Below are 23,352 nucleotides of genomic sequence, written 5' to 3'. Positions count from 1 at the left end.
GCCGTTCGGGTAGCAAGACTCTCTCTCCGAACGCTGGGTGTGAACGTCACTGGGAGGAGGGGCTAGAGAGCTGTTTGGCCTGAGGGAGGCGGGAACAGCTCGTTCGTTGCTAGGGAACAGCGCCTCTGGCCTCTGGCTGGAGAGACGCACTGGGCTTGCGCAGTGTTGACGCGACCTCCGGCGCGCCGCTGTTTGAAAGGCCCGAGCCTCGCGCGCTTGCGCAGTTAAGCCCGCGCAGGGAGCACCCCCTGTCCGCCCCCTAAACTCAGACCCTCCTGCGTCTTTCTGGCCAGGCGAAGCCCACGGCGCTGACATGCCGGAGATCCGCCTCCGCCATGTGGTGTCCTGCAGTAGCCAGGACTCGGTGAGGGACTGGCGTGGGGGGAGGTTGGAAGAAGTAAAGGAAATCGTGAGGGGTCTCTATGAGAACTTTTGGAGTCTAAAAGGTGTTGAAGAGAAATCAGCATCTGGGCTGCAAAGAACAACGAACTTTATTTGGAGTCTTAGGAATTGCAATTCGAGAGATATAGATTCCCATAAAGCTGAAAGAGGGTTGGGAAAGAGAGTCAGGAGCTTATGAGGACGAAGGCTCGTTAGGTTGAAGTTGTCTGGAGAGAACTGTAGTTGACTCTGAAACAAGTAAGGAAACATTTAGCTTTAAAGAATAGGCTGTCATGAGTTACTTTAGGGTAAGGGAGCCATAAATAGATAGGCTGGCATGAGTTATTTACCGAGAAGGTTGGATTAGTATCTTGAGTTTCTAGCAGATGTTTTGGATATCTGTGTTAATGCAGTAAGCGGTCACAAGGTCAGGTTCCGTCCAGGCTGAGACCTGCATGGGCACAGTTCCTCAGTGGCCTCCCAGCTCCATTTTAGCGAGCTCTCTTAGCAAAACGGACTTCATTTTGATTTTCCTTTCAAAAAGGAACTTCTGGGGATTCTAAGGAGGCCACGGGGGAATTTCCTGGCAGCCGTAAGGGAATTCTGGGAGAGAAGTGGAATAGGAGGCCTTCTGGGCATCTATGGAACTTCCAGAGAGGAGAGGAGGGAGTGGGGAGCTTCCTTAATTTCCAGGAGAAAGTGCTGTAGGGGACTCAAGGCAGAGTGTGGGGAATTAATTGGGAAACTTAAATCTGGGGGATTTCAGCGGGCTTGGGAGGACTCAAAGGAATAATCTGAGAGCTGGGGAACTAGCTGGCATCTCAAACTCTCCCTTTCCCACTCTTCTCTCCAGACCCACTGTGCAGAAAACCTTCTCAAGGCAGACACTTATCGAAAATGGCGTGCAGCCAAGGCGGGCGAGAAGACCATCTCTGTGGTTCTCCAGGTGATCCTGCCCTCCCCCCTCTCCTCCATAGGAGTCTGGAGACCCAGGTCTGGACTCTGCTCTTGAGTTAACTGGCAGTGAGTTGAGACACTTCCCCTTTGGACCTCAGCTTCCTCACCTGGAAAGTGAGCAATGTGATCCCTTTGCCCCTTAGCACAGGAGAAAGGTGATCCGGGGCCCAGGCCAGGGATGACTGTAGGAATCGGTGCGGGCCCAGGTAGGTTGCTGCTACTTTCTGGGCTGCAGGTTCCTCAGCTGGAACGCAGTGAATCATTGCCGTGTATCCTGCCTTTTAAAGTCAGTGGGTTCAAGGCTGGAATGTGTCTCAGATCATCTAAGCCAGGCAAGCTAATTTTAAAGATGGAGAGGTGGAGGGAGTTGCCCTTGTGGCTCAGCAGTAATGAACCCAAATAGTAGCCATGAGGATGCAGGTTCAAACCCTGATCTTGCTCAGTGGGTTAAGGATCCAGCGTTGCGGTGAGCAGTGGTGTAGGTTGCAGACGAGGCTCAGATCTTGTGCTGCTGTGGTGTAGGCTGGGAGGTACAGCTGCTCTTTGCCCCCTAGTCTGGGAACCTCCATATGCTGCAGGTGCGGCCCTAAAAAAAAGAAAAAAAAAAAAGATGAGGAAATGGAGGCGTAAGGGAAGGAGAAGTGAGGTGGCTGTCTGAGCTGCCACGGCTGGAAAGCTGAGTGCTTTGGTGCCCCTTTCACCAAGTCCGCCCCCAGCCCTGTGGAGTTGGAGGAAGGCAAAGGGGAAAGGGGAGTTTGACCTGAGATGGTTATAGAATTCCAAACAGGCTGCTCCCTTTGGGCATAAGAAACTGATGGGAGAAGCGAGCTCAGTGTGATTTAAGCGTCTGCCCTTTGCCAGGTGCCAGCCTGGGTGTTTTCCTTGCATGTTCTGGCTCTTCACGGAGTCGGATGTCCTAAGGGCTGTAAGAACCACTAGTAAATGGCAGTGCTAAGACTTGAGCCCATTGTGGGTGCTCATAACCATTTTGTCATACTGCTTCTTGTTCACACATGGGCTTGCATTTTTTGGGGGTAGATTTATTTATTACTATTTTTTGGTAACATAAAGCATTGTCAGGAATTGTACCCAGACTTTATGGAGCACTTCATACCAGCTATGTTTCACTCATTCTTTTTTTTTCTTTTTTTTTTTAAGTTTTATTGAGGTATAGTTAATTTTCAAGGCTTTGGTAATTTCACTCTGTACAACAGAGTGACCCAGTCATACATATGCACACATCCATTCTCTCTCAGATTCTCTTCCCACGTCAATTGTCACAGAGTACTGGGTAGAGTTCTCTGTGCTGCCGCTTCATTCTTACAAGAACTCTGTGGGAATTCCTCTCCTGGCTCAGCAGGTAACAAATCTGACTAGCATCCATGAGGATGCAGGTTCGATCCCTGGCCTCACTCAGCGGGTTAAGGATCCGGTGTTGCCATGAGCTGTGGTGTAGGTCACAGACGCGACTCTGATCCTGCATTGCTGAGGCTGTGGTGTAGGCTGGCAGCTGTAGCTCTGATTTGACCCCTACCCTGGAAACCCCCATATGCTGTGGGTACGGCCCTAAAAAGCCAAAAAAAAAAAAAAAAGTATATGTGTGTGCGTATATATATGTATGTATGTATACATTACACACACACACATATATATATGTCCTACCAGAAGGAGGGCCCCTGCTTTATAATGTGGGAAAGGTACAGATATTGAGTTCTTACCTCAAAGGTACAGTTGAAGGAGTGCTGCCTTATGACCTGGCAGGTGGGTGCGAGTTTCTTTGCCAGTCATTAGCTGTGTGTGACATGTGAGCCATGTATTTACCTGTCTGAGTATCAGTTTGCCCATTGGGAAAGCTTCCGCCTAAAGTGGCTGTGAGGATTCAGTGAAGCCTGGCCCAGGGGGAGCGGAGCCAAGTGTGGGAGACAGAATTATGGCCCCCTGAAAGGTGTCTGCATCCTAATCCCCAGAACCTGGGGCCATGTCCTTTATGGGACATCCTTTAAGGGACTTTGCGGATGTGATGAGCCAGGATCTTGAGATGGTGAGATTGGCCTGGATGATTTTGGGGGGTGGGAGCGGGTGTAATGTAATCACCAGGGTCCTTATGAGGGAACGAGGGAGGCAGGAGAACCAGAGTCAGAGATGTGAAGACAGCTTGAGTGGTGCTGCTGCTGGCTCTGAAGAGGGAAGAGGGGCCACAGCTGGGGAGTGCAGGGGACCTCTAGAAGCTGGAAACGGGACAAGGAACCGATCCCCACCCCAGAACCTCTCGAAGGAAAGTTTATCTCAGCTAGTGAGACCACATTTCAGACCTCCAGATCTGTTAGGATGTGTTGTTTTCAGCCGGGAAGTTTGTGGTAATTTGTTAGGACAGCAATGGGAGACCAGCACCTGGCACTCAATAAGAAGTGTTCTTTTTGCTTTCTCTGTTTTTTTTTCTCTCTCTCTTTTTTTTTTTTTTTTTTTTTTGCTTTTTAGGGCTATACCTGCAGCATATGGAAGTTCCGAGGCTAAGGGTCAAAATCAGAGCTGCAGCTGCTGGCCTACACCACAGCTACGGCAATGCTAGATCCTTAACCCACTGAGTGAGGCTAGGAATTGAACCTGAATCCTCATGGATACTAGTTGGGTTCTTTTTTTTTTTTTTTCCCCTCGCTTTTTTTTTTTTTTTTCTATTTCTTGGGCCACTCCCACGGCATATGGAGGTTCCCAGGCTAGGGGTCTAATCGGAGCTGTAGCCGCCGGCCTACGCCAGAGCCACAGCAACGCAGGATCCGAGCCGCGTCTGCGACCTACACCACAGCTCACGGCAACGCCGGATCCTTAACCCATTGAGCAAGGGCAGGGACCAAACCCGCAACCTCATGGTTCCTAGTCAGATTCGTTAACCACTGCGCCACGACAGGAACTCCCCCCTTGCTTTTTAAGGCCACACCTGGGGCATACGTAAGTTCCTAGGCTAGGGGTTGAATCAGAGCTAAAGCTGCCACCCTACACCACAGCCACAGCAATGCAAGCAAGATCCCAGCCATGTCTGTGACCTTCACCACGGCTCACGGCAACACTAGATCCTTAACCCACTGAGCGGGCCCAGGGATTGAGCCCTTGTCCTCATGGATACTAGTCGGATTTGTTACCACTGAGCCATGAGGGGAACTCCCACTTGTTGGGTTCTTAACCCACTGAGCCACAGCAGGAACTCCCTGTTTGTTTTTCTTTTATGATCTCAGCATATGGAAGTTTCTGGGCCAGGAGTCACATCTGAGCCAGAGTTGGATTTGCTGCAGCTGTGGTAATGCTGGATCCATAACCCTCTGCACTGGGTGAGGAATCGAACCCTCATCCCTGCCATTGCAGAGACATTGTCAATCCTGTTGCACCACAGTGGGAACTCCAAGAAGGTGTTTTTTTTTTTTTAATTGACATATAGTTGATTTATAATATTGTGTTGGTTTCAGGTGTATAGCAAAATGGTTTGGTTTTAGATAGATAGATACATCAATTCATAGATAGTTGTATGTGCATGTTGTCTTTTTGCAACTCTTTTCTATTATAGTTTATTACAAGATATTGAGTATAGTTCCCTGTTCTTTTTTTTTTTTTTTTTTTTTTTTTTTTTTGGTCTTTTTGCTATTTCTTGGTCTTGGGCCGCTCCCGCGGCATATGGAGATTCCCAGGCTAGGGGTCCAATCGGAGCTGTAGCCACCGGCCTATGCCAGAGCCACAGCAACGCGGGATCCAAGCCGCGTCTGCAACCTACACCACAGCTCACGGCAACGCCGGATCCGCAACCCACTGAGCAAGGGCAGGGATGGAACCCGCAACCTCATGGTTCCTAGTCGGATTCGTTAACCACTGCGCCACGACGGGAACTCCAGTTCCCTGTTCTATACAGTAGGTCCTTGTTGTTTAGTTTATAAATAATGGTGTGCATCTCTTAATCCCAAACTCCTAATTTCTCCCTGCCCTCCTTTCCCCTTTGGTAACCATAAGTTTGTTTCCTACATCTATGAGTCTGTTTCTGTTTTGTAAATAAGTTCATTTGTCTTGTGTTTTGGATTCCACATCTAAGTGATACATTTGTCTTTCTTTGGCTGACTTCACTTAGTATGATAATCTCTAGGACCATTTCTAGGTTGCTGTAAATGGCATTATTTAAAGAATTTTCAGGAGTTCTTGGAGTTCCTGTTGTGGTGCAGCGGAAATGAATCCCATTAGGAACCATGAGGTTGCAGGTTCAATGGTTGCAGGCCTTGCTCAGTGGGTTGAGGATCTGGCTTTGCCATGAGCTGTGGTGTAGGTCTCAGAAGCAGCTCGAATCCGGCATTGCCGTGGCTGTGGTATAGGCCAGCAGCTACAGCTCCAATTAGACCCCTAGCCTGGAAACCTCCATATGCTGCAGGTATGGCCCTTAAAAAAAAAAAAAAAAAAAAAAAGAATTTTTAAACTTTAGCCGTGATGATCCTTTTGTGACAGATGAGGACTCTGAGGCAACTGACTTATCAAACCACTTGGTGAGGGAGGGCAGAGCCCAAGTTATAACTCAGGGGCCATTGTTTCTTCAGCAGGTGGTTCCTGGGGGCCCCCCATCCACCTGTCTGTCCATCAGGAATGTATGGAAGGTCTTCTGTGACGGCAGGATCTGCTGCCATTCATGGAGCCTGTGCTCTGTCCGGGCCCTTTCCTAGAGCATTTGCACGTGTTCTTCATTTGAATCTGCACAGCGACCCTGTGAGGTATAAGTAGTTTGTTTGCATTTTAGAAAACAGGCCCAAGGGGTGACATGAAACCCTTTGTCCCAGAATCACACAGAAGTAAGTAAGCAGAGCCAGGAAGGGCCAGGCACTGCACCTGTCACAGGGGACACAGTAGGACATGACTCCAACATGGTCCCTGCTCTCACAGAGCTGAAAGTCTGGTGGGGGAGACAGATGCCAGACAAAGACAAATTGAAAATGTAACTATATAATGTCAAGTGACGATGATAAAGAGCAGTAAAGCAGGGTCAGAGGGTGGAAGGAGCACCGGGTTGGGGGCGGCTTCGGTGGGTCTGAGGAAGTGACATCTGAGCAGGGACCTGAGTGGTGGAAGGAGCCAGCTAGGGGAGGGTCTGGGGGAAGAGCGGGCTAGGCAAGGGGAAGGGCTGGTGCAAAGGCCCTGCGGTGGAAAGGAACCGGCCTGTTCTCGGGCAGAAGGAAGGCCGGCCTGGCCGGAGGAGAGCCACCAGGTGGGGTCAGGGGCAGAGGAGTAGCTGGGGACTCGTGTTTCTGGGCGGCACCTTGCACCATCCCAGGCCTCGGAGCTGGAAGCTGCAGTGGAGGCAGCGGGCTTCCCCTGGAGCCCCTTCCCTCAGCACCTCGTCCTTCTCCAGCCCACCCGGGGTGGGTGGCAGAGCACACCTGACTAGCCAGCCTGCTTGGGCTCCTGCCGCGTGACCTCAGGGAAGTGACAGAACCGCTTCCTGCCTGTTTGCTCATGCGGAAGATGGAGATAATAATAGTTCCTGGCTCGTGGGGCTGTCATGCAGAGAGAAGATAGACCTCCGGAGCACAGAGCTGTCCGCTGCGGGGCCTGTGGGTGGCGGTGGCTGGTGTTCTGTGCCATCTCAGTTTCCTTCGGAGGGAGGGTTGTTGTGACGCCCCTCCCCCTTCACGCGCGAGGAAACTGCTGCTCAGAGAGGTTGTACGTCACCCAGGGCTGCACAGCTTGGCAATGGCAAGGCTGGATTTGAATTCCAGCTCGTTTTCCCCCAAGTCCAGGCTCCTTCCCCGCCTGTAGCCGGTCCTGTCTGTAGCACTGTGTGGGTGGGGTGACAGGACAGATTGGACTGTCACATGATCCTGGCAGTGGGCGCAGTGTAGGGTTGTGGGTGAGGTGCCTCAGAGGATGCTAACAACGCATCATTCTAGGAGCTAAATTAAAAAGCCCCAGACTGGAAAGCAGGAGACTGGCTTCAGCTGTTCCCAACTGCCGTCCACCCCGCATGCCTTTCTGTGCCTTTACTGTCAGACGGGGTGGGACTGGCAGAAGCTTTGGGGGAAGCCTTCCTAGGTCTTTCCTTCTCAGGAAGAAGAATCGTGGAGCAACAACAATGATGCCTCCTGACTGACAGCAGCAGAGGGCCTCCTGCAGGCCGTGCCCTGCAGCCATAGTTGTTTATGCACATAATCCCAGATTGGGCGACATCCACATTTTGCAGATGAGGAAGCTGAGGCTCCGAGAGGTTAGCTGACAAGGCTAACCTTGTGCAGAGCTGGGGTTCAAACCCAGGAGCCAGTGGTGAGCAAAACCAGACCAGGCCCTACCCTCAGGGAACTTCCAGGGAGTCCTGTGTGATTGGAGGTGGGGGTGACAGATATGCCATTTGTCTGCTTAACTCTGGCAGGAGAGCTCCATGGTGGCAGTTTATAAACTAATCCGGCCAAGTCTGGCGGAGTTGGGGAAGTAGGTATAGGGGCTTCTGCAGACAGTGAGAGAATATTTTCGAGCTCTGACTCTGGGCCACACCCTGTGCTGTGTGCAGGGGATACAGTGGCCCCACTCAGCCTGGCTCCTACTGTCATGTTGACATTACTAGGAGATGTGGTGGCCCCGATGGTGGCCATTTATCTTCTAAGGTTCCATGGCGAGCACTGACTGTGCTTTCTCTCCCCTGCAGCTGGAGAAGGAGGAGCAGATACACAGCGTGGACATTGGGAATGATGGCTCAGCCTTTGTGGAGGTGCTGGTGGGCAGCTCGGCCGGAGGGGCTGGGGAGCAAGACTATGAGGTATGCAGGGCCTTCTGGCCCAGAAGCTGACTGATCCCTGCCCCAGAAACTCTCGTCATTGCCCCAGGGTCCCCCAGGCTCCAGGCCAGGGCGGTGACAAGTCACACTGACCTACCTTCTGGAGGAGCCCAGGGTTCAAGGAGACAACAGACCCAGGTGGTAGGCCGTGCATGGCAGCTCTGAGTCCAAGCTTGCATCCTGATTGCATGAAGAAGCAGAGGCACCTCTTTCTTCTCTGATTCAGTCATTACTTGAGAGCAAAACTGCTTTTCTCTGGTTCCAGAACTTGTTAAGGATATCCCTGCAGATTGAGATTCCAGATTGCTTAGGGTGCCTCTGTTAGCACCTCTATGTATAACAAACATTTACAAGAAGGAATGCCCTTTACTCTCTTAGGAGTATTTAAAAAGTTGTCCTAGAGTTCTGTTGTGGCTCAGTAGTAAAGGAACCCGACTGCTATCCATGAGGATGCGGATTCGATCCCTGGCCTTGCTCAGTGGGTTAAGGATCCAACGTTGCCATGAGCTGCGGGGTAGGCTGGCAGATGCAGTATCTGATGAGACCCCCTAGCCTGGGAACCTCCATTTGGCACAGGTGTGGCCCTTAAAAAAAAAAAAAAGAAAAGAGAGAGTTCCAATCTTTTTTTTTTTTTTCTGGTTGAATTAATTCAAGCTGGATTGGCGAGATCATAACAAGTCAGGTAGTGAATTAATGACGTGTTTTGGGGTAAAAATAAACCTACTGTGAAAAAGAGAGTTTACAATTTTAGGTGGCTAAATTAGTTTTCTACAAGATATATATTTTTTCTTGCAGTGAAAAATTGCTTTTCATGGGGGTATGTCTTGCATAGAGTGAAATGCACAGGTCAGAGTTCTGAGAAATGTGTATGCACCTGCAGAGCCATCCCCCAACTCGAGACACAGCGTTGCTGTCTCTCTGACAGTTCCCCCTGGTCCCTGTGCGGCCACTCCTCCCACCCTCAGCTCAGGCCACCACTGATCTCTTCTCTGTCACTACAGACTAGTTTTGCCTGCCCTAGAGTTTCATGTAAATGGAATTTTAGGAGTTCCCGTCGTGGCTCATCGGTTAACGAATCTGACCAGCATCCGTGAGGACACAGGTTCGATCCCTGGCCTCACTCAGTGGGTTAAGGATCTGGCATTGCCGTGAGCTGTGGTTTAGGTTACAGACCCGGCTTGGATCCCGAGTTGCTCTGGCTGTGGTGTAGGCCAGCAGCTGTAGCTCCGATTTGAACCCTAACCTGGGAACCTCCGTATGCCTCCAGTGGGCCCTAAAAAGGAAAAAAAAAAAAAAAAAAAAAGAATCTTATTAACATGTATTCTTTTTTCGTGGTTGGCTTTTGCTCAATGTCCTATTTTTTGAGGCTCTTCCTTATTGTGTATGTATGTCAGCGGTCCGTTCCAGCTTATTGTTGAGGCGTAGCACTCAAAGCGTAGATCACGATTTGTTCATCCAACCCACTGAGCCAAATGGAAACTCTGCCACATTTTTTTTTTCCTTTTTGGCCACCCCGTGCCATATGGAGTTTCTGGTCTAGGAGCCAGATCCGAGCCGCAATTGAAACTTATGCTGCACCTGCAGCAATGCCAGATCCCCGACCCACTGTGCCAGGCTGGGGTTCAAACCTGTGTTCCAGGGCTCCAGAGACGCTACGGATCCTAATGCACCACAGCGGGAACTCCCACCACTTTTTGTTTACTATGAAAAAAACTGCTGGGAACATTCTTGTGCAAGCCTCTGTATAGAGATCTCTTTTGGATAAATATCGAAGCATTTAGTTTCAGGGTCTTCGTTTAGGTATGTGCTTTAAGCTTACTGGGAATGGATGCCTTTCCAGAGTGGTTATCCCATTTCATATTCCCTTCAGCAGCATGGGAGTTCTCTCTGTTTCACACCCTTACTTATGCTTCATGTTGCCAGTCTTTTAAGTGAACACGTGTTGAATTTCATCAAATGTTATTCCTGCCTCCCAAGGTGGTTTTTAACAAATGAGGTTTTCCTGAAACACACATTCTAAAAGTCCTCTAAGTTCTCAAAAGGCAAACTGAGGCACATTATGTTCTGAAGAGTTTCTCTGAGCCAACAGTTGAATCAGGCAAACAAAACTGAACAATGATTCAGAGTGCTGCGTGGTGGGCTAGGACAGAGGTTTTTATAGAGAAGACTTAGAAGCAAAGCAATTATTTAATTGGCTAGAGCTTCAATGGTTGCCTCACTGGGAAAAGTTAGGACTTAGCTGTTTATGATTAGTTGTTCCTACATTTCATTTTCTTAGATTTGATTTTGCCAACTCTGCCTTAGATTTGGGTTGGTTTACTTAGGCTACCTAAGCCTCTAGAGCCACCCAGTCTAATGGCCTCCTTGTTTACAATTTAAACAAAATTAACAGTCTTTGGGATGATTTTTTTAAAATTCTCTTTTTTTTTTTTTTGTCTTTTTAGGGCCGCACCTGCAGCATATGGATGTTCCCAGGCTACAAAATAGGAGCTACAGCTGCCCACCTATGCCACTCCCACAGCAATGTGGGATCCAAGCCAATCTGTGACCTACACCACAGCTCACGGCAACACTGGATCTTTAAGCCACTGAGCGAGGCCAGGGATCAAACCCGCAACCTCATGGTTCCTAGTCGGATTCATTTCCGCTGAGCCACAATGGGAACTCCTAAAAGTTCTCTATTCTTAGCAAACAGATTTAACTCAAATTCTACCAATAAATAAATAAAGGAGTTCCCACTGTGGCTTAGAGGTAACAAACTCGTCTAGCATCCATGAGGACACAGGTTTGATCCCTGGCAGCAGGTGCGGTCCTAAAAAAAGAAAAAAAAAATTCTATTTTGTGAAAAAAGAGGAAATGTATCTGGTGTTTGAATCTTTATTATTCCCCTTTTTATCTAGCCAGGAAGGTGGAATGGCTAGCTCGGGGCTTCATCTTTTCTTATATGTCACAGTCTCCCGTTCTCTCGAGATTTTTTTTTTCTTTTTTTTTTTTTTTAGAAATAAATTTTTATTTGCAATTGTTCATCTCAGACTCACATACTACCAAAAACCAGAAATGGTGGCTTCTTGTTTTTTCTGAATCTAACGTTGTGGGGTTTTTAAAATTTTTATTTTTGTCTTATATTTCTCAAGATTTTTTAATTAAACTTCTGCCGGAAGTTTTGTTATAACTTCTAGCCAAGACCAGATTCAAGACTCTAGGGCTTAGAACACCTGGCTTCTGCCTGGAGGCTAGATATGCCTGGAACGGGCAAAAAAAGAAAAGGAAAAAGGGCCGAGCAGGGCTGGTCCGTGCCGATGTCAGCAATACAAACCAAGCTGAAGGCACACATTGTAATAACTAATAGCATTTTCTACAAAATCAACACCATGTTCTTTTTTGGCTCTCCAGATTCTACAAAGCAGATACCTAAGCTTGCGAGGTCAACACAGGCTAGAGGACAAAGGTTTAATCCTGGAACCTTAAAGGCAGTCTTGGACGGTAAAGTGACTGGAGCTGTCTTCTCTTTACAGGGAGTGGGAGGAGAGCTCCCCCTTAGTGTGGGTGGCAGCTGCCAGCCACAGTTTACACTGCCCCATCATTTAGTCACTAGGTGATGATTCAGCTCCCCCATCAGCTCCAAATCAGTCCTTTTATAAACAAGTATAGTCAAGGCCAGGGAGATGACTTTCTTCTGTATAATTTTCTGCATCTTTGTTGTTTCCTTTTCATAGTCGGAGCTGAGCACAAAGAGATACTTAGTTATAATCTGTGTTTTTCTCAGCAAAAATCTTCCATTTTCTAATTTCACAAAATTCACAGCGTGTCAGTTTGAAGAGACTAAGTAACAGATTATTACCCAACTAAAACTGGCTCGCTGCCTAAGGATAGTTATTGTTTGTTTAGGAGGGATATTAATTGGATTCTTAACCTGCTGAGCCACAGCAGGAATTCCTAAACACACATTTATATTGTGTGTTTAATGATATCAATATACGCCGTCTTTGCGGGTCTGAGTATGCAGTTTGTGGTTTCTGCTGACCCTAAATCATGGCAGCGTTTCCTTATGCCTCGTGTGTGTGTGTGTGTGTGTGTGTGTGTGTGTGGTATATGTGTGATTGTTAATTCTGTTCTTGGGGAATATATCTGTGGGAATACTTGTGGTATGTGGAAGTTCCTGGGCCAGGGATTGAACCCGTGCCAAGCTCCTACAGTGATAACGCTGAATCCTTTAACCCTCTGTACCACAAGAGAACTCTGCTCCACATCCTCGAGAGTCCAGGCCTGTGGTTAGGAGTCTCCAGAGGGAATTTTTCACCTTTTCTCTGAGGTTCCCCCAGAGCTAAGGCTCCCACTGACTCTCCCCTCGAGACTCATTTCCCCCCCATTTACCCACAGAGGGTGTTGCCCTTTGGAGGGCCCGTCTCTCCTCCCCATGGCCATGGCTGTGTCTCCCCTTCTTCCCTGCTGCCACCACGTAGAGCCCTTTAATGTCAAGCTCTGTGCCACCTGGAATCAGCAACAGGGCAGACACCAACATCAGTGCTACCCACTGTACCAGTCAGGAGACTGAAGCCACACCAGTTAGTTTAACAGAGAGAATTAACCTAAAGAATTAGGAGATAGTAACATAAAGAATTAGTGAAGAGGCCAGAAGCCTAAGGGAGGACAAACCAGCAACTGCAGGGCGAAGCCGGCACCCTTAGGGCCGAAGGATCCAAAGGAAGAGACTGGAATTACTGAAATGCAGATGCTTAGAAGTTTGGAGGTGGGGCTCTTGGAGGCGAAACTCAGACCCCGGAAGGGGCCACCCCGGCTGGCCCTGGTATGTGCCTGAGAGGGTGGCGTGAGGCTACTTCTGCAGCTTCTGAACTGATTCAGGCAAACTGGATTCACCTGCCCCCCAGGGAAGTGAGCACAACTGGGGGGCTGCTCACAGATCTGCAAGAAGGCGCAGATCCCACCTCCCTCCTCCAGCCTTGAGCCCCTGTCTCTAGTTCCCCCTGTCAGCAGAGCCTGACAAGGAGCAGCTGGAGATGAGAAATGTCCCGAGCATCCCAGAGCTGGGCCACCAAGGGTGCGTTTGAACAGAGAAAGAGTCATTTCATGACAGGCCAGCCCCCCACCTCCTTGGATTCTGCACTGTCATTTCTGGCCTGCTGTAATTCCCCTTGCCTTTTGGCCGATTCTGCCGTGCGTTTCCAAAAGGTGTTTGCATACAGTGCTGGTCCTTGTGAACATCCACCCTGCTGTGGGCGTTTCCTTGGGCTGTGTAGCCTGCTGTGTAGCCAAACATGGAAGTCTGCGCAAGAATTTAGGGAAGGATGGCCCGGATCTGGGGATAGAAGGATCCTTCCAGGGCCTGGGTCAGGGGAGGATTGCCTGGAGGCCCAGAAACAAGAGAAGAAGCCTTGAGACCCGTTGAGGTGCAGCTGGATCCAATTACTCCCTGGTCCCCACTCAGGCCCGGCCCTCTTCCAGCCCCTAGGAGGTGTCACTGAAACCAGCCAAGCCTGGTTCTCACTCACTGTGCCTCTTCCCAGGTCCTTCTGGTCACCTCATCTTTCATGTCCCCTTCCGAGAGTCGCAGTGGCTCAAACCCCAACCGCGTTCGCATTTTTGGGCCCGACAAGCTGGTCCGGGCAGCAGCAGAGAAGCGCTGGGACCGAGTCAAAATTGTCTGCAGTCAGCCGTACAGCAAGGTACTCGAGGTGGGAGCTGTGGTGCAGGGTCCTTGGTCCTGAGTCCCAAGAGAGGTGAGGGGCTGACATGGGGTCCCAGAGGGCTGGGAGGACCAGACAGTGGATTTTCCGTGGGGTTATAAGGAGACTGGGTCCCTGTGTTCCCTGAATTTGGGTATTTGGGTTGAGATCCTCCCCAGGTAGGAATCTTTGTGTCCTGGAGGGAGAGCTCAGGGAAGTTGGGAGGGGGAGCCTCTGACTTGTCAGAGATGTGGCCTCATAGATTTGGGCCCCGGAGTTTAAGATCATGAGCTCTCGAGTCAGAACACTGGTTTAAAACCTGGCTGTTGGAGTTCCCATTGTGGCGCAGTGGAAATGAATCTGACTAGGAACCATGAGATTTGGGGTTCAATCCCTGGCCCCACTCAGTGGGTTAAGGATCTGGTGTTGCCGTGAGCTGTGGTGTAGTTTTCAGGTGCAGCTCTGATCTGGTGTTGCTGTGGCTATGGCATAGGCCGGCAGCTGTAGCTCTGATTTGACCCCTAGCCTGGGAATCTCCATATGCCACAGATGTGGTCCTAAGAAGAAAAAAAAAAATAAAACCTGGCTATTCCCCTCCTTAGCTGGGTGACCTCGGGCTAGTGACTGACTTTACCTTTCTGGCCTCAGGTTCCTGATCCTTACAGGGTTGCTGTAAGTTAGGGATGCTGCGCTGTGGTGACGAGGCCCGGTGTGTAATGACAGCACACGGGAAAGGTGTACTTCTTACCCAGGGGTCTTTCCCTGGAGGTGCTCGGCTGGTCATGCTGGGACCCAGGCTCCTTCCTGTGGCTTCGCATCTGCCCAGCAGAGGGAGAAGGAGCCTGGAGAATTTCTGAGTTCCAGAAGTGGCACCCAGCCCTCCCTCCTATTCTGCAGGCAGGAATTTGGCATGCAGAGTGGATTCGCTTAGACAGCAGCCTGTGCCAATTGCTCTGAGGCTCAAGGAGCAGGGGCATGCAAAGGGCTTGGCCCCGAGCCTGACCCTGAGTCAGGGCTCAGTGACAGCTCGCTCTTGTTACCCTCATCATTGTCATCTGGCACCTCCCCAGACACAGGTGTCCGTAGGAGGGAAACATCCAGAAAGGGTTTCCCTGAATGAAAGGGACTGAGGCCACGCCTCTGTCCTTGGCCAGACTCCCTGACTCCTACCCCTCCTTTCCCAGGATGCCCCCTATGGCCTGAGTTTTATACGGTTTCACAGCCCCCCCGACAAAGACGAGGCCGAGGCCTCATCCCAGGTAAGCTCTCCCTGCCACGCCCAGAGCTTTCTCCCTACCTCCTCGCCGCCTGCCCACAGCCCTCCCACTGCACTGACCTTTGGGACCTTAGAAGGTGACCAGGCTTGGCCAGTTCCGCGTAAAGGAGGAGGATGAGAGCACCAGCTCCCTACGACCGGGAGCGCTCTTCTTCAGCCGGATCAACAGGACACCCCCAGGTAAGTGCGGAAAACCTGGGTCCTGAGAGAGTAGAGGCGGGGGGCCTGGATCCTGGGTCTGAGGGAGGAGGGGCCGGGGGTCTGGACTCCTGGGTCACTGCTGGGGTTGGGAACAATACTCTGTGCCCCAGGGACAGGAGCCAAACGGACTAAGGGCCCAGCCTTTTCAATCTGGATCCACTTCCCCCCTGTCCAGTTGCAGCCAGTGACCCAGCAGGACCCAGCTATGCAGCTGCTACACTGCAGGCCTCCAGTGCAGCCTCCTCGGTGTCTCCGGCCTCCAAGGCAACAGGCAGTGCCTCCAGGGCAGCAGGCAGCACCTCCAAGGTGAGCTTACCAGCCCGGGTGGGGAGCAGAAGGAGAGGAGCTGGAGGCCTCAGCCCCTCCCACCCCCTCAGCCTCAGGAGTCCCCCAAAGGCAAGAGGAAGCTGGATTTGAACCAAGAAGCAAAGAAGACCCCCAGCAAACCGTCAGCCCAGCCCTCACCCCCCGCCCTCAAGAGACCCAAACGTGAGCCACCTGGATTCCTTGTTCCCGCAGGGGCCTGATCCTGGGTCTGAGGGAGGAGGGGCTGGGGGTCCGGCCCCCCTTAGGACTGAGTCTACTCTTTGGCTTCCCCAGTGCCAGCTGCTCCCCGGACCCCAGCCACGGCCCCGCTCCCTGCCCCAGCACGGGGGGCAGCACCTGGGAAGCCCCGAGGAGAAGGCGCCAAGCCCAGGGCCCCCCGAGCTGGCCCGCAGGAGCTGGGGAAGATCCTGCAGGGTGTGGTGGTGGTGCTGAGTGGCTTCCAGAACCCCTTCCGCTCGGAGCTCCGGGACAAGGCCCTCGAGCTGGGGGCCAAGTATCGGCCAGACTGGACTCCGGACAGCACGCACCTCATGTGGGCCCCGCCCCCTCGCGTTGCCTCTTGCTTTCGCTCCCTGTCACTTCGCCTCTGCATCCTCTGCCTCTTCTTCCCTCTGATTCCTGCATCTTCCTCTCGGCCTCCCTGCCCCTTGGCCCGTGTCCTTCTCCCTGGCTCCGCCCTTCACCTCTCAGGTCCCACCTGGCTGACACCCTCCCTTCTCCCCACCAGCTGCGCCTTTGCCAACACCCCCAAGTACAGCCAGGTCCTAGGCCTCGGAGGCCGAATCGTGCGCAAAGAGTGGGTGCTGGATTGTCACCGCATGCGGCGGCGGCTGCCCTCGCGGAGGTGAGGCCTTGCTGCGTGTGTGTGTGTGGTTTGCACACGCACACCTGGGTTCAGCCTGTGATCCCTGTGAGCAGTGCCGGGGATCTGGAGAGAACTCAGGCTGGGGTCTCCAGCCCAGAGTCAGCTGACTTCCCGGAGGAGGAGGAGGGGCAGGGGCCGGGAGACGGAAGAGGGAGGGTGGGCTTGCCTAGGGTGTCCATGGAGGGCTCTGGGTAGTCTGCTTGGTCGGGAAAGGACACTGCAGGCTGAGGAAACAGTTTGCAGTTTGCAGGGCAGAGAATGGAGTGTTGGGACCTGATCACATTCTTTCCTCCAAAGCCTCTGCTTGGTGCCAGGCTGGGCTGGGCAATGCTGGGCCACAGACATTGGGTCCTGCCCTTAAAGGCCTCTGACTTCAGTGAGGGTCCAGACTTGTTCTGAAACAGTTTGCAGGAAGACCCTGGGGGGAACAGGGACTGCAGCGAGCCAGGGGTCTTCAAGGAGAAGAGTTTTGCTAGGCCAAACAGAGGTGGACAGCATGCTGGACGGAGGAGCCAAAGTAGAGTCAGCCTGGCATCTGCCTGGGCAGCTGCGGGGATGCGCAGTTCGCAGTGGGAGGCAGGAAGTGGCAGGAAAACGAGGCTGGGGCAGCAGGGACCACAGAAGGCTTTTCAGCTGGGGAAAGGCAGGGTCAGATCTGAGGCCTGGGGATTGGAGGGGAGGCCTCCTGAGTTGTACTCTGTGTGGTGAAGACAAGGCCCGAGCGTGTTCAGTGTTGGGGCTGTGCCTGGCGTGCTTGAGAGACAGGCTTTCCGGGAGGCGTGCAGGTGGAAGCCAGAAGGTGGATGGCTGAGCTCAAAGGCCTCCCAGGGCCTGGGCTCCGTCCCGCTCCTCAGACCCCTCATCTGTTGTTTGGAAATTCAGTCATCCCTGGAAGCCAAGAGTGAATTTCTGTGTTTAGCACACACTTGCTCGGCTGCTGATTATCCTGAACTGGTGCAAGGCCATTTATGGACTTTATTTATCCCATTGAGTGTATCGTCATATTTATTACAGAAATATGTGTGGCTTTGGTTTGCAGAGCGGACTCCCTTATACCCCACTGGGGGACATTCTCTAGCAATCTGTGCACCTGCTGTTTGCTGTTGTCATCTGAAAAAATCAAAATTCTGAACCGTGTCTGGCTCCAGGGGTCTCCTCTGTGCGTAGTAGGGAGCCAGGGGAGCTGTGTGTCTGGGGACAGGGCCACCTCTGTTGTGAGGGGTGAGGTGTCAAGGGGAGGCTGCAGGTGGGGACTCTGGGGGAGGCTGAGGCCTGGGGTGGGAAGAAGGTGGGATTGAGGACAGAGGAACTGGATTTGGACTATCGTCTGCCTAGGAGGGGTAAAAGGGTACGTGGAAGAAAAGGCAACCAGACAGACAGTATCGGATTTGTAACTGGATTTTGACCCTGCAAAATTCAGAGAGCACTTTATATTTTTAAAATCCAGCAATAGAAGGAAGGCTCCAGGGTGATGGTCTTTTTAGGGCCACACCCACGTCATGTGGAAGTTCCCAGGCTAGGGGTTGAATCGGAGCTGTAGCCATTGGCCTACACCACAGCCACAGCAACGCCAGATCCGAGCCGCGTCTGTGACCCACAGCACAGCTTACGGCACTCTGGATCCTTAACCCACTGAGCAAGGCCAGGGATTGAATCTGTGTCCTTGTGGATCCTAGTTGGGTTTGTTAACTACTGAGCCACAATGGGAACTCTCAAATTGAGTGTTTTTTTAATTTTTTAATTCAAAGTATTGTATTTTCTTTTTTTTTCTTTTTGTATGTGCCTGTGACATGAGGAAGTTCCAGGGCCAGGGATTGAACCCAGGCCGCAGTAGTGACAATGCCAGATCCTTAACCCACTGAGCCACAAGGGAACTCCTCGAAGCACTTTAAAGAAAAAGCTTAGTAACCCACCATCAATTCTGCATCCACTACTTTACTTTAAATCTTCTAAACTTCCCCTGAACCACAGTTTTACAGTGGCGGTGACTTACCCAAACAGGGTGTCACCAGCTTTGAAACAACCAAATCATGTGCAGAAGGGTTGAAACGTACAAACTAGGAAAGCACAGCCAACAGGTTCATTTGCCTTCTGCCGTATACATACTCTTCCCTGTGATTCGGGGCAACTTGATTGACCTCTCTGGGCCTTGTTTCCTCATCTGTGAAATGGGGCTAAAAGTAGCACCTACCTTAGGATTCAGTAACTCTGAATCTATTAAGTGTTCAGAACACTGCCTGGCATGTAGGAGATCCTGTACTGTGTTAGCTGTTGTTATGATCAGAACTAGGAAGATTCTTTTCCTGGAGTATCAGCGGCTTGAGGAACACTGAATAATATAGCATCAGGGTCTTTAAAAATGTGTTCGCTTTTGAGAATTTTCCCTTGATTGTCAGACATTCTCCTAATGAGAAACTGACTTTGAGTCTCAAAGGGAATGGTCATTTCTGACTTTTTTCTTTAAGAGGGAAGAGAAGCCAGAGAATGCTCTGGTCTCCAGTGTGGGTGGCTGGGGGACCATGGGGCCCTTGAGAAGCTAGGAGGCGGGGCCACAGTTGCCTCCCCAAATACATAGTAAACGCCAATGCCTGATGCTCCTTAAATATCCTCCCCTCCTCCCCCGGAAAACACGTCTGCTGTTTGTCTGAGGGCCCAATCCTCCCCTAGGTACCTCATGGCGGGGCCAGACTCGAGCAGTGAGGACGAAGGGGGCTCTCCTGGTGGCAGCAGCGGGGATGAAGCACCCAAGCCTCCCCGACAGGTCTGACACCCCCTGCCTGGGTGGGGGAGGGTGGAGTGGGTTGGAGAACATGAGTGTCGTGATGCCCCAGACTCTCCACGCCTGCTTCCTGCCGGCTCACACCTGCATGGCCCCTTCCCCCCTCACCAACCCATCCGCCCTCCTCAGCGTCCCCAGACCAAAGCCAGGCCCCCTCAGGCAGCAGGACCCAGCTTACCCCAGAGACCCCCAGCCCCAGAAGAGACCAAACCAGCCTCACCAAGGCCCCAGGACGATACCGACATCGAGGGGGAGCAGTCAGGTCAGAGCCTGAGGAAGGAGGGGCCGGAGGCTGGACTCTGGGCCTGAGGGAGGAGGGGCTGGGGCTCCAGCTCCAGGGCCTGGGAGCAGAGGGGCTGGAGACCCAGACTCTCTTATCAAAGCCTGAGCTCTCGGGTCTCAGGGAGGTGGGGCTGGATCCCAGACAGTCAGATCCTAACTGGATCCTCAGTGGGTCTGGAGGGCAGTTGAGATTGGGGGTTGGGATGCCCACATCTGTGCTCAGGCTTGAGACTGGGAGGGAATGCAACACCAGTCTTCCCGGAACATGAGTTAGGGGCCTCACATTGACTAAGCTTCCACCCGCAGGACAGGACAACGGGGCAGAAGATTCTGGGGACACTGAGGATGAGCTAAGAAGGTAGGACTGGGTCTGGGGGTCAGGGTGGCCCTGGCTTGGGAGGAGGGGCATCGAGTATGCAGGTTTTTCCCCCTCCCCTCTTGGCCCCGCCAGGGTGGCTGAGCAGAAGGAACAGAGGCAGCCCCCTGGCCAGGGGGAGAACGGCGAGGACCCATACGCGGGATCCACGGATGAGAACACGGACAACGAGGGGCCCCCAGAATCTCCTGACCTGCCAGTTCCTGAGCTCCCAGGTGGGAAATCCTCCCTCCTCATGTGGGATCTCTCCCTGTCACTTACCTACCATGACTTGCCCCAGCCCACCTTGGGGTCACTGCTGCCCCGTGTGACTTGTCTCTTAGTCTCCTCATCCCACTCTCCGGCCCTGGCCACCTCCTGTCCCCTTAGGCCTCTTCCCCTCCCTTTGGATCCTCTCCCAACTTCCCTCCCTGTCTCTGTCCTGGCCTCTGGTGTGATGATCACAGCCTGGCTCTGGGCATGACCTCCTTTGGCTTTCCACTCCCCCCTGCCCCCCACCACAACGCCCCTCCCCAGACGCCAGGACCACCTGGGCTTTGAAAGTCTGCGGGTGCCCAGGCCCCAGCAGCAGGTTGAGTTTTGTCAGTGAGGGACGGGGCCCAGCACACTGACGATGAGGACATTGCTGTCTGTTGGGACCTACGTGGTGACAGCATTGTTATTTGTCACCCCAGACTTGCACATGGTGGGGTGGGGACAGGAGTCAGAGCTTCTGCCGGTTGAGAATGAGGGTCTGAGCAGAGGTGAAGTTCGTGGCCCCTGGAAGAAGCCGCTTCCACCCAGTTCCTCACTGGTGACAGGCGGGGGAGTGCTGCGCTCCTCCCGAGCCCCCAACGTGGCCTTGGTCAGTCGATGGCAAGTCACGTCAAACTGGATAAAAGGATCAAGACAGGAGTTCCCGTCGTGGCGCAGTGGTTAATGAATCCGACTAGGAACCATGAGGTTTCGGGTTCGGTCCCTGCCCTTGCTCAGTGGGTTAACGATCCGGAGTTGCCATGAGCTGTGGTGTAGGTTGCAGATGCGGCTTGGATCCCGCGTTGCTGTGGCTCTGGCGTAGGCCGGTGGCTACAGCTCCGATTGGACCCCTAGCCTGGGAACCTCCATATGCCGCGGGAGCTGCCCAAGAAATAGCAACAACAACAACAAAGACAAAAAAAAGACAAAAAAAAAAAAAAAAAAGGATCAAGACAGCCACAGTTGGGGAGCGGCAGGATGGAAAATTCCAACCCGGGCCGAGCTCACGAAGAGATTTACTTCATGTAAGAAATAGTAATTGACTTTTACCATTAAAGCAAAACAGCAATGACAATAACAGCAACTACCCAGAGGCTCAGCTGGGCCTGGCCGGGAACCACTGCCTATCATGTATTATTCCCACGCCAGGGTGTGCTCGGACACTCCAGCCCCGCTCCAGCTGCCCCACCACCTTCCTGTCCCCCCTCCGCGTGCCCTGTGGCTCCTGGCTGGTGTGCTGGAACTCCAGGGACCTCAGGCCAGGTTCTTTCCCCGTCTCCCTTGCAGATTTCTTCCAGGGCAAGCACTTCTTCCTGTACGGGGAGTTCCCAGGGGACGAGCGGCGGCGGCTCAGCCGATATGTCACAGCCTTCAACGGGTTGGTCTCCAGGGAGGTTGTGGGGAGGCCGTGGAGGGTGGAGCAGGGGTGTAGTCTGCAGGAAGGCCATGGAGTTGGGTGCCAGCCCCGCAGGCTCTGCTGAGGAGCCCTGGATGCGTAGCTTCCCCTCGGCTTCCTCTTCTCCAAAGCAAGGCTCCCCACCACCCTTCTGAAAGGATGGGTGACGGGTGGGAGCTTCGTGGCTGTGGCCAGCCTGGCCCATGAAAGAGTGGGGGACCCACAGGCATACCATAGGGGACACAGGTGGGGATGGGAGAGGATGGCCTTGGAGGACAGCTGGGGAGTAGGGCGTCAAGAGAGGGGACACCGATTCTCTGCCTGTTTTCTTCTCCCACCAGGGAGCTTGAGGACTATATGAGCGACCGGGTCCAGTTTGTGATCACGGCACAGGAGTGGGACCCCAGCTTCGAGGAAGTGAGTCCAGGAGGGGCAGGGAGAGGGGACCTAGCCTGTGCTTTGCATCCCCTCCATCCCCTCCTCTCTCACACGTCCTCATTTGCATCCCGCCCCGCCCTCAGGCCCTGATGGACAACCCCTCCCTGGTGTTCGTCCGCCCTCGGTGGATCTACAGTTGCAACGAGAAGCAGAAGCTACTTCCCCACCAGCTGTATGGGGTGGTGCCCCAGGCCTGAGGTGTTTGCTTGTGCACATGCACACACACACAGGAGTTAATAAAGGTGACTTGGTTTGGAGCAGCTGCCCCTCCAAAGTCTCCCCAGGTCCCCAACAGGCTTCCAGCTTCCTGTCTTATGTTTGGTTTTGCTTCCACTCCCAGGTCCAGGCCTCTGGGCTACCCAGTGACTTCTGTCCTCGGGTCCCCAAAAGAACCAAGGGGCTCTTTGTCACTCCTTCCCAGCCACTCACCTCGGTGGTGGCAGGGAATTGGGAATCCGACGCTGAGCTGCTTCTGACCCTCTGAGCCCATTCCCGGGTCTTGGTTGTCTGTCTGTGGGTCCTGGGCTGCAGGCCAGAATGTTCACGGGGTGAGCCTCTCTCTCAAAGTCTTGGCTCCCCTGGGCCAGGGACATCTCCTTTCTCCAGGGCTCTCAGAGGGAGCTATGTAACTGTCACCAGCCTGGCTTTATGTCGTCTCATTTAGGAGGTAGGCTTGGGTGAAGGAGCATTTTAATCAACCCACCCAAATCCTAAGCCCCCTTCAAGACTCTGCCACATTCAGGGTGGGAATTGCATGGGGTGATAGAGAATCAGGGCTGAAGCTGGGAAGGTGCTCTGGCGGGGGCCAGGGCCCTGGGGGAAGGCCAGGAAGTGGGAACCAGCTGGTGACCTCTGGTGACGAGGCTTTAGGGGCAGGCCTGGCTGGAAAAGTGGGCACAGTCCTGGCAGATGTTGGCACAGGTGGCTGTTTAACAATAGTGAAACGAAAAATTCCCTTCCCCAGTTCAAGTGCTTAGTGGCTGCTGGACAGGACAGCACATGGAGTGCATGTCCCTCACCGTAGAATCGGGATGGGGCTGTCCTGAAGTGCTGCGAACTGCAGGCTGAGAAACTTGGACTTCATCCTGGAGGTGGGCCAGGGAGGGGGCAAAGGGTAAAGGGCGGGGTCACAGCTGAAGAGCAAATTAACCACAAACTTAGTGTCTTCAAACAAAAGAAATGAGTTTCCACTGTGGCGCAAGGGGATGGGCGGCATCTACAGCACCAGGACACAGGTTCAATCCCTGCCCTGGCACACTGGGTTCAAGGGCCTAGCATTGCTGCAGCTCTGGTGCAGGTCAACTGCAGCTCTGATCTGATCCCTGATTTGGGAACGCCATATGCCACAGGGTGGCCAAAAAAGGAAAAA

The 23,352-nt window shown here is 52.7% G+C and overlaps 1 protein-coding gene across 14 annotated transcripts; it reads left to right on the top strand.

Annotated features, from left to right (window-relative positions):
- The first annotated feature begins 222 nt into the window (after positions 1–222).
- XRCC1 (X-ray repair cross complementing 1) lies at positions 223–22,280 on the top strand. 14 transcript variants are annotated; one of them, XR_014806254.1, is made up of 18 exons: positions 223–364; positions 1,235–1,327; positions 7,997–8,107; positions 11,519–11,608; positions 13,651–13,809; positions 14,994–15,068; positions 15,160–15,265; positions 15,462–15,592; positions 15,664–15,775; positions 15,887–16,145; positions 16,341–16,457; positions 19,146–19,239; positions 19,387–19,519; positions 19,846–19,897; positions 19,960–20,130; positions 21,437–21,527; positions 21,887–21,962; positions 22,067–22,280. XR_014806254.1 is itself a non-coding variant. In XM_084961023.1 (18 exons), the coding sequence occupies exons 5-18, from the start codon at positions 13,675–13,677 to the stop codon at positions 22,178–22,180; spliced, it is 1,635 nt and encodes a 544-aa protein (XP_084817149.1). In that variant the 5' UTR covers positions 223–364; positions 1,235–1,327; positions 7,997–8,107; positions 11,519–11,608; positions 13,651–13,674; the 3' UTR covers positions 22,181–22,280. The 14 variants fall into 14 exon arrangements, 5 of the variants coding, with proteins under 5 accessions (XP_084817149.1, XP_013844100.1, XP_020950133.1 ...); XM_084961023.1 differs by having other exon boundaries at positions 19,991–20,130; XR_014806249.1 differs by lacking the exon at positions 11,519–11,608.
- The last annotated feature ends 1,072 nt before the right edge of the window (positions 22,281–23,352 follow it).

Source organism: Sus scrofa, chromosome 6 (assembly GCF_054392235.1).
Source record: "Sus scrofa isolate SSC_HxYL_T2T_F1_AM1 chromosome 6, Sscrofa_HxYL_maternal_Yorkshire_Landrace_v2.0, whole genome shotgun sequence".
Taxonomy (NCBI): domain Eukaryota; kingdom Metazoa; phylum Chordata; class Mammalia; order Artiodactyla; family Suidae; genus Sus; species Sus scrofa.
This window is presented reverse-complemented; position numbering and strand designations above follow the sequence as displayed.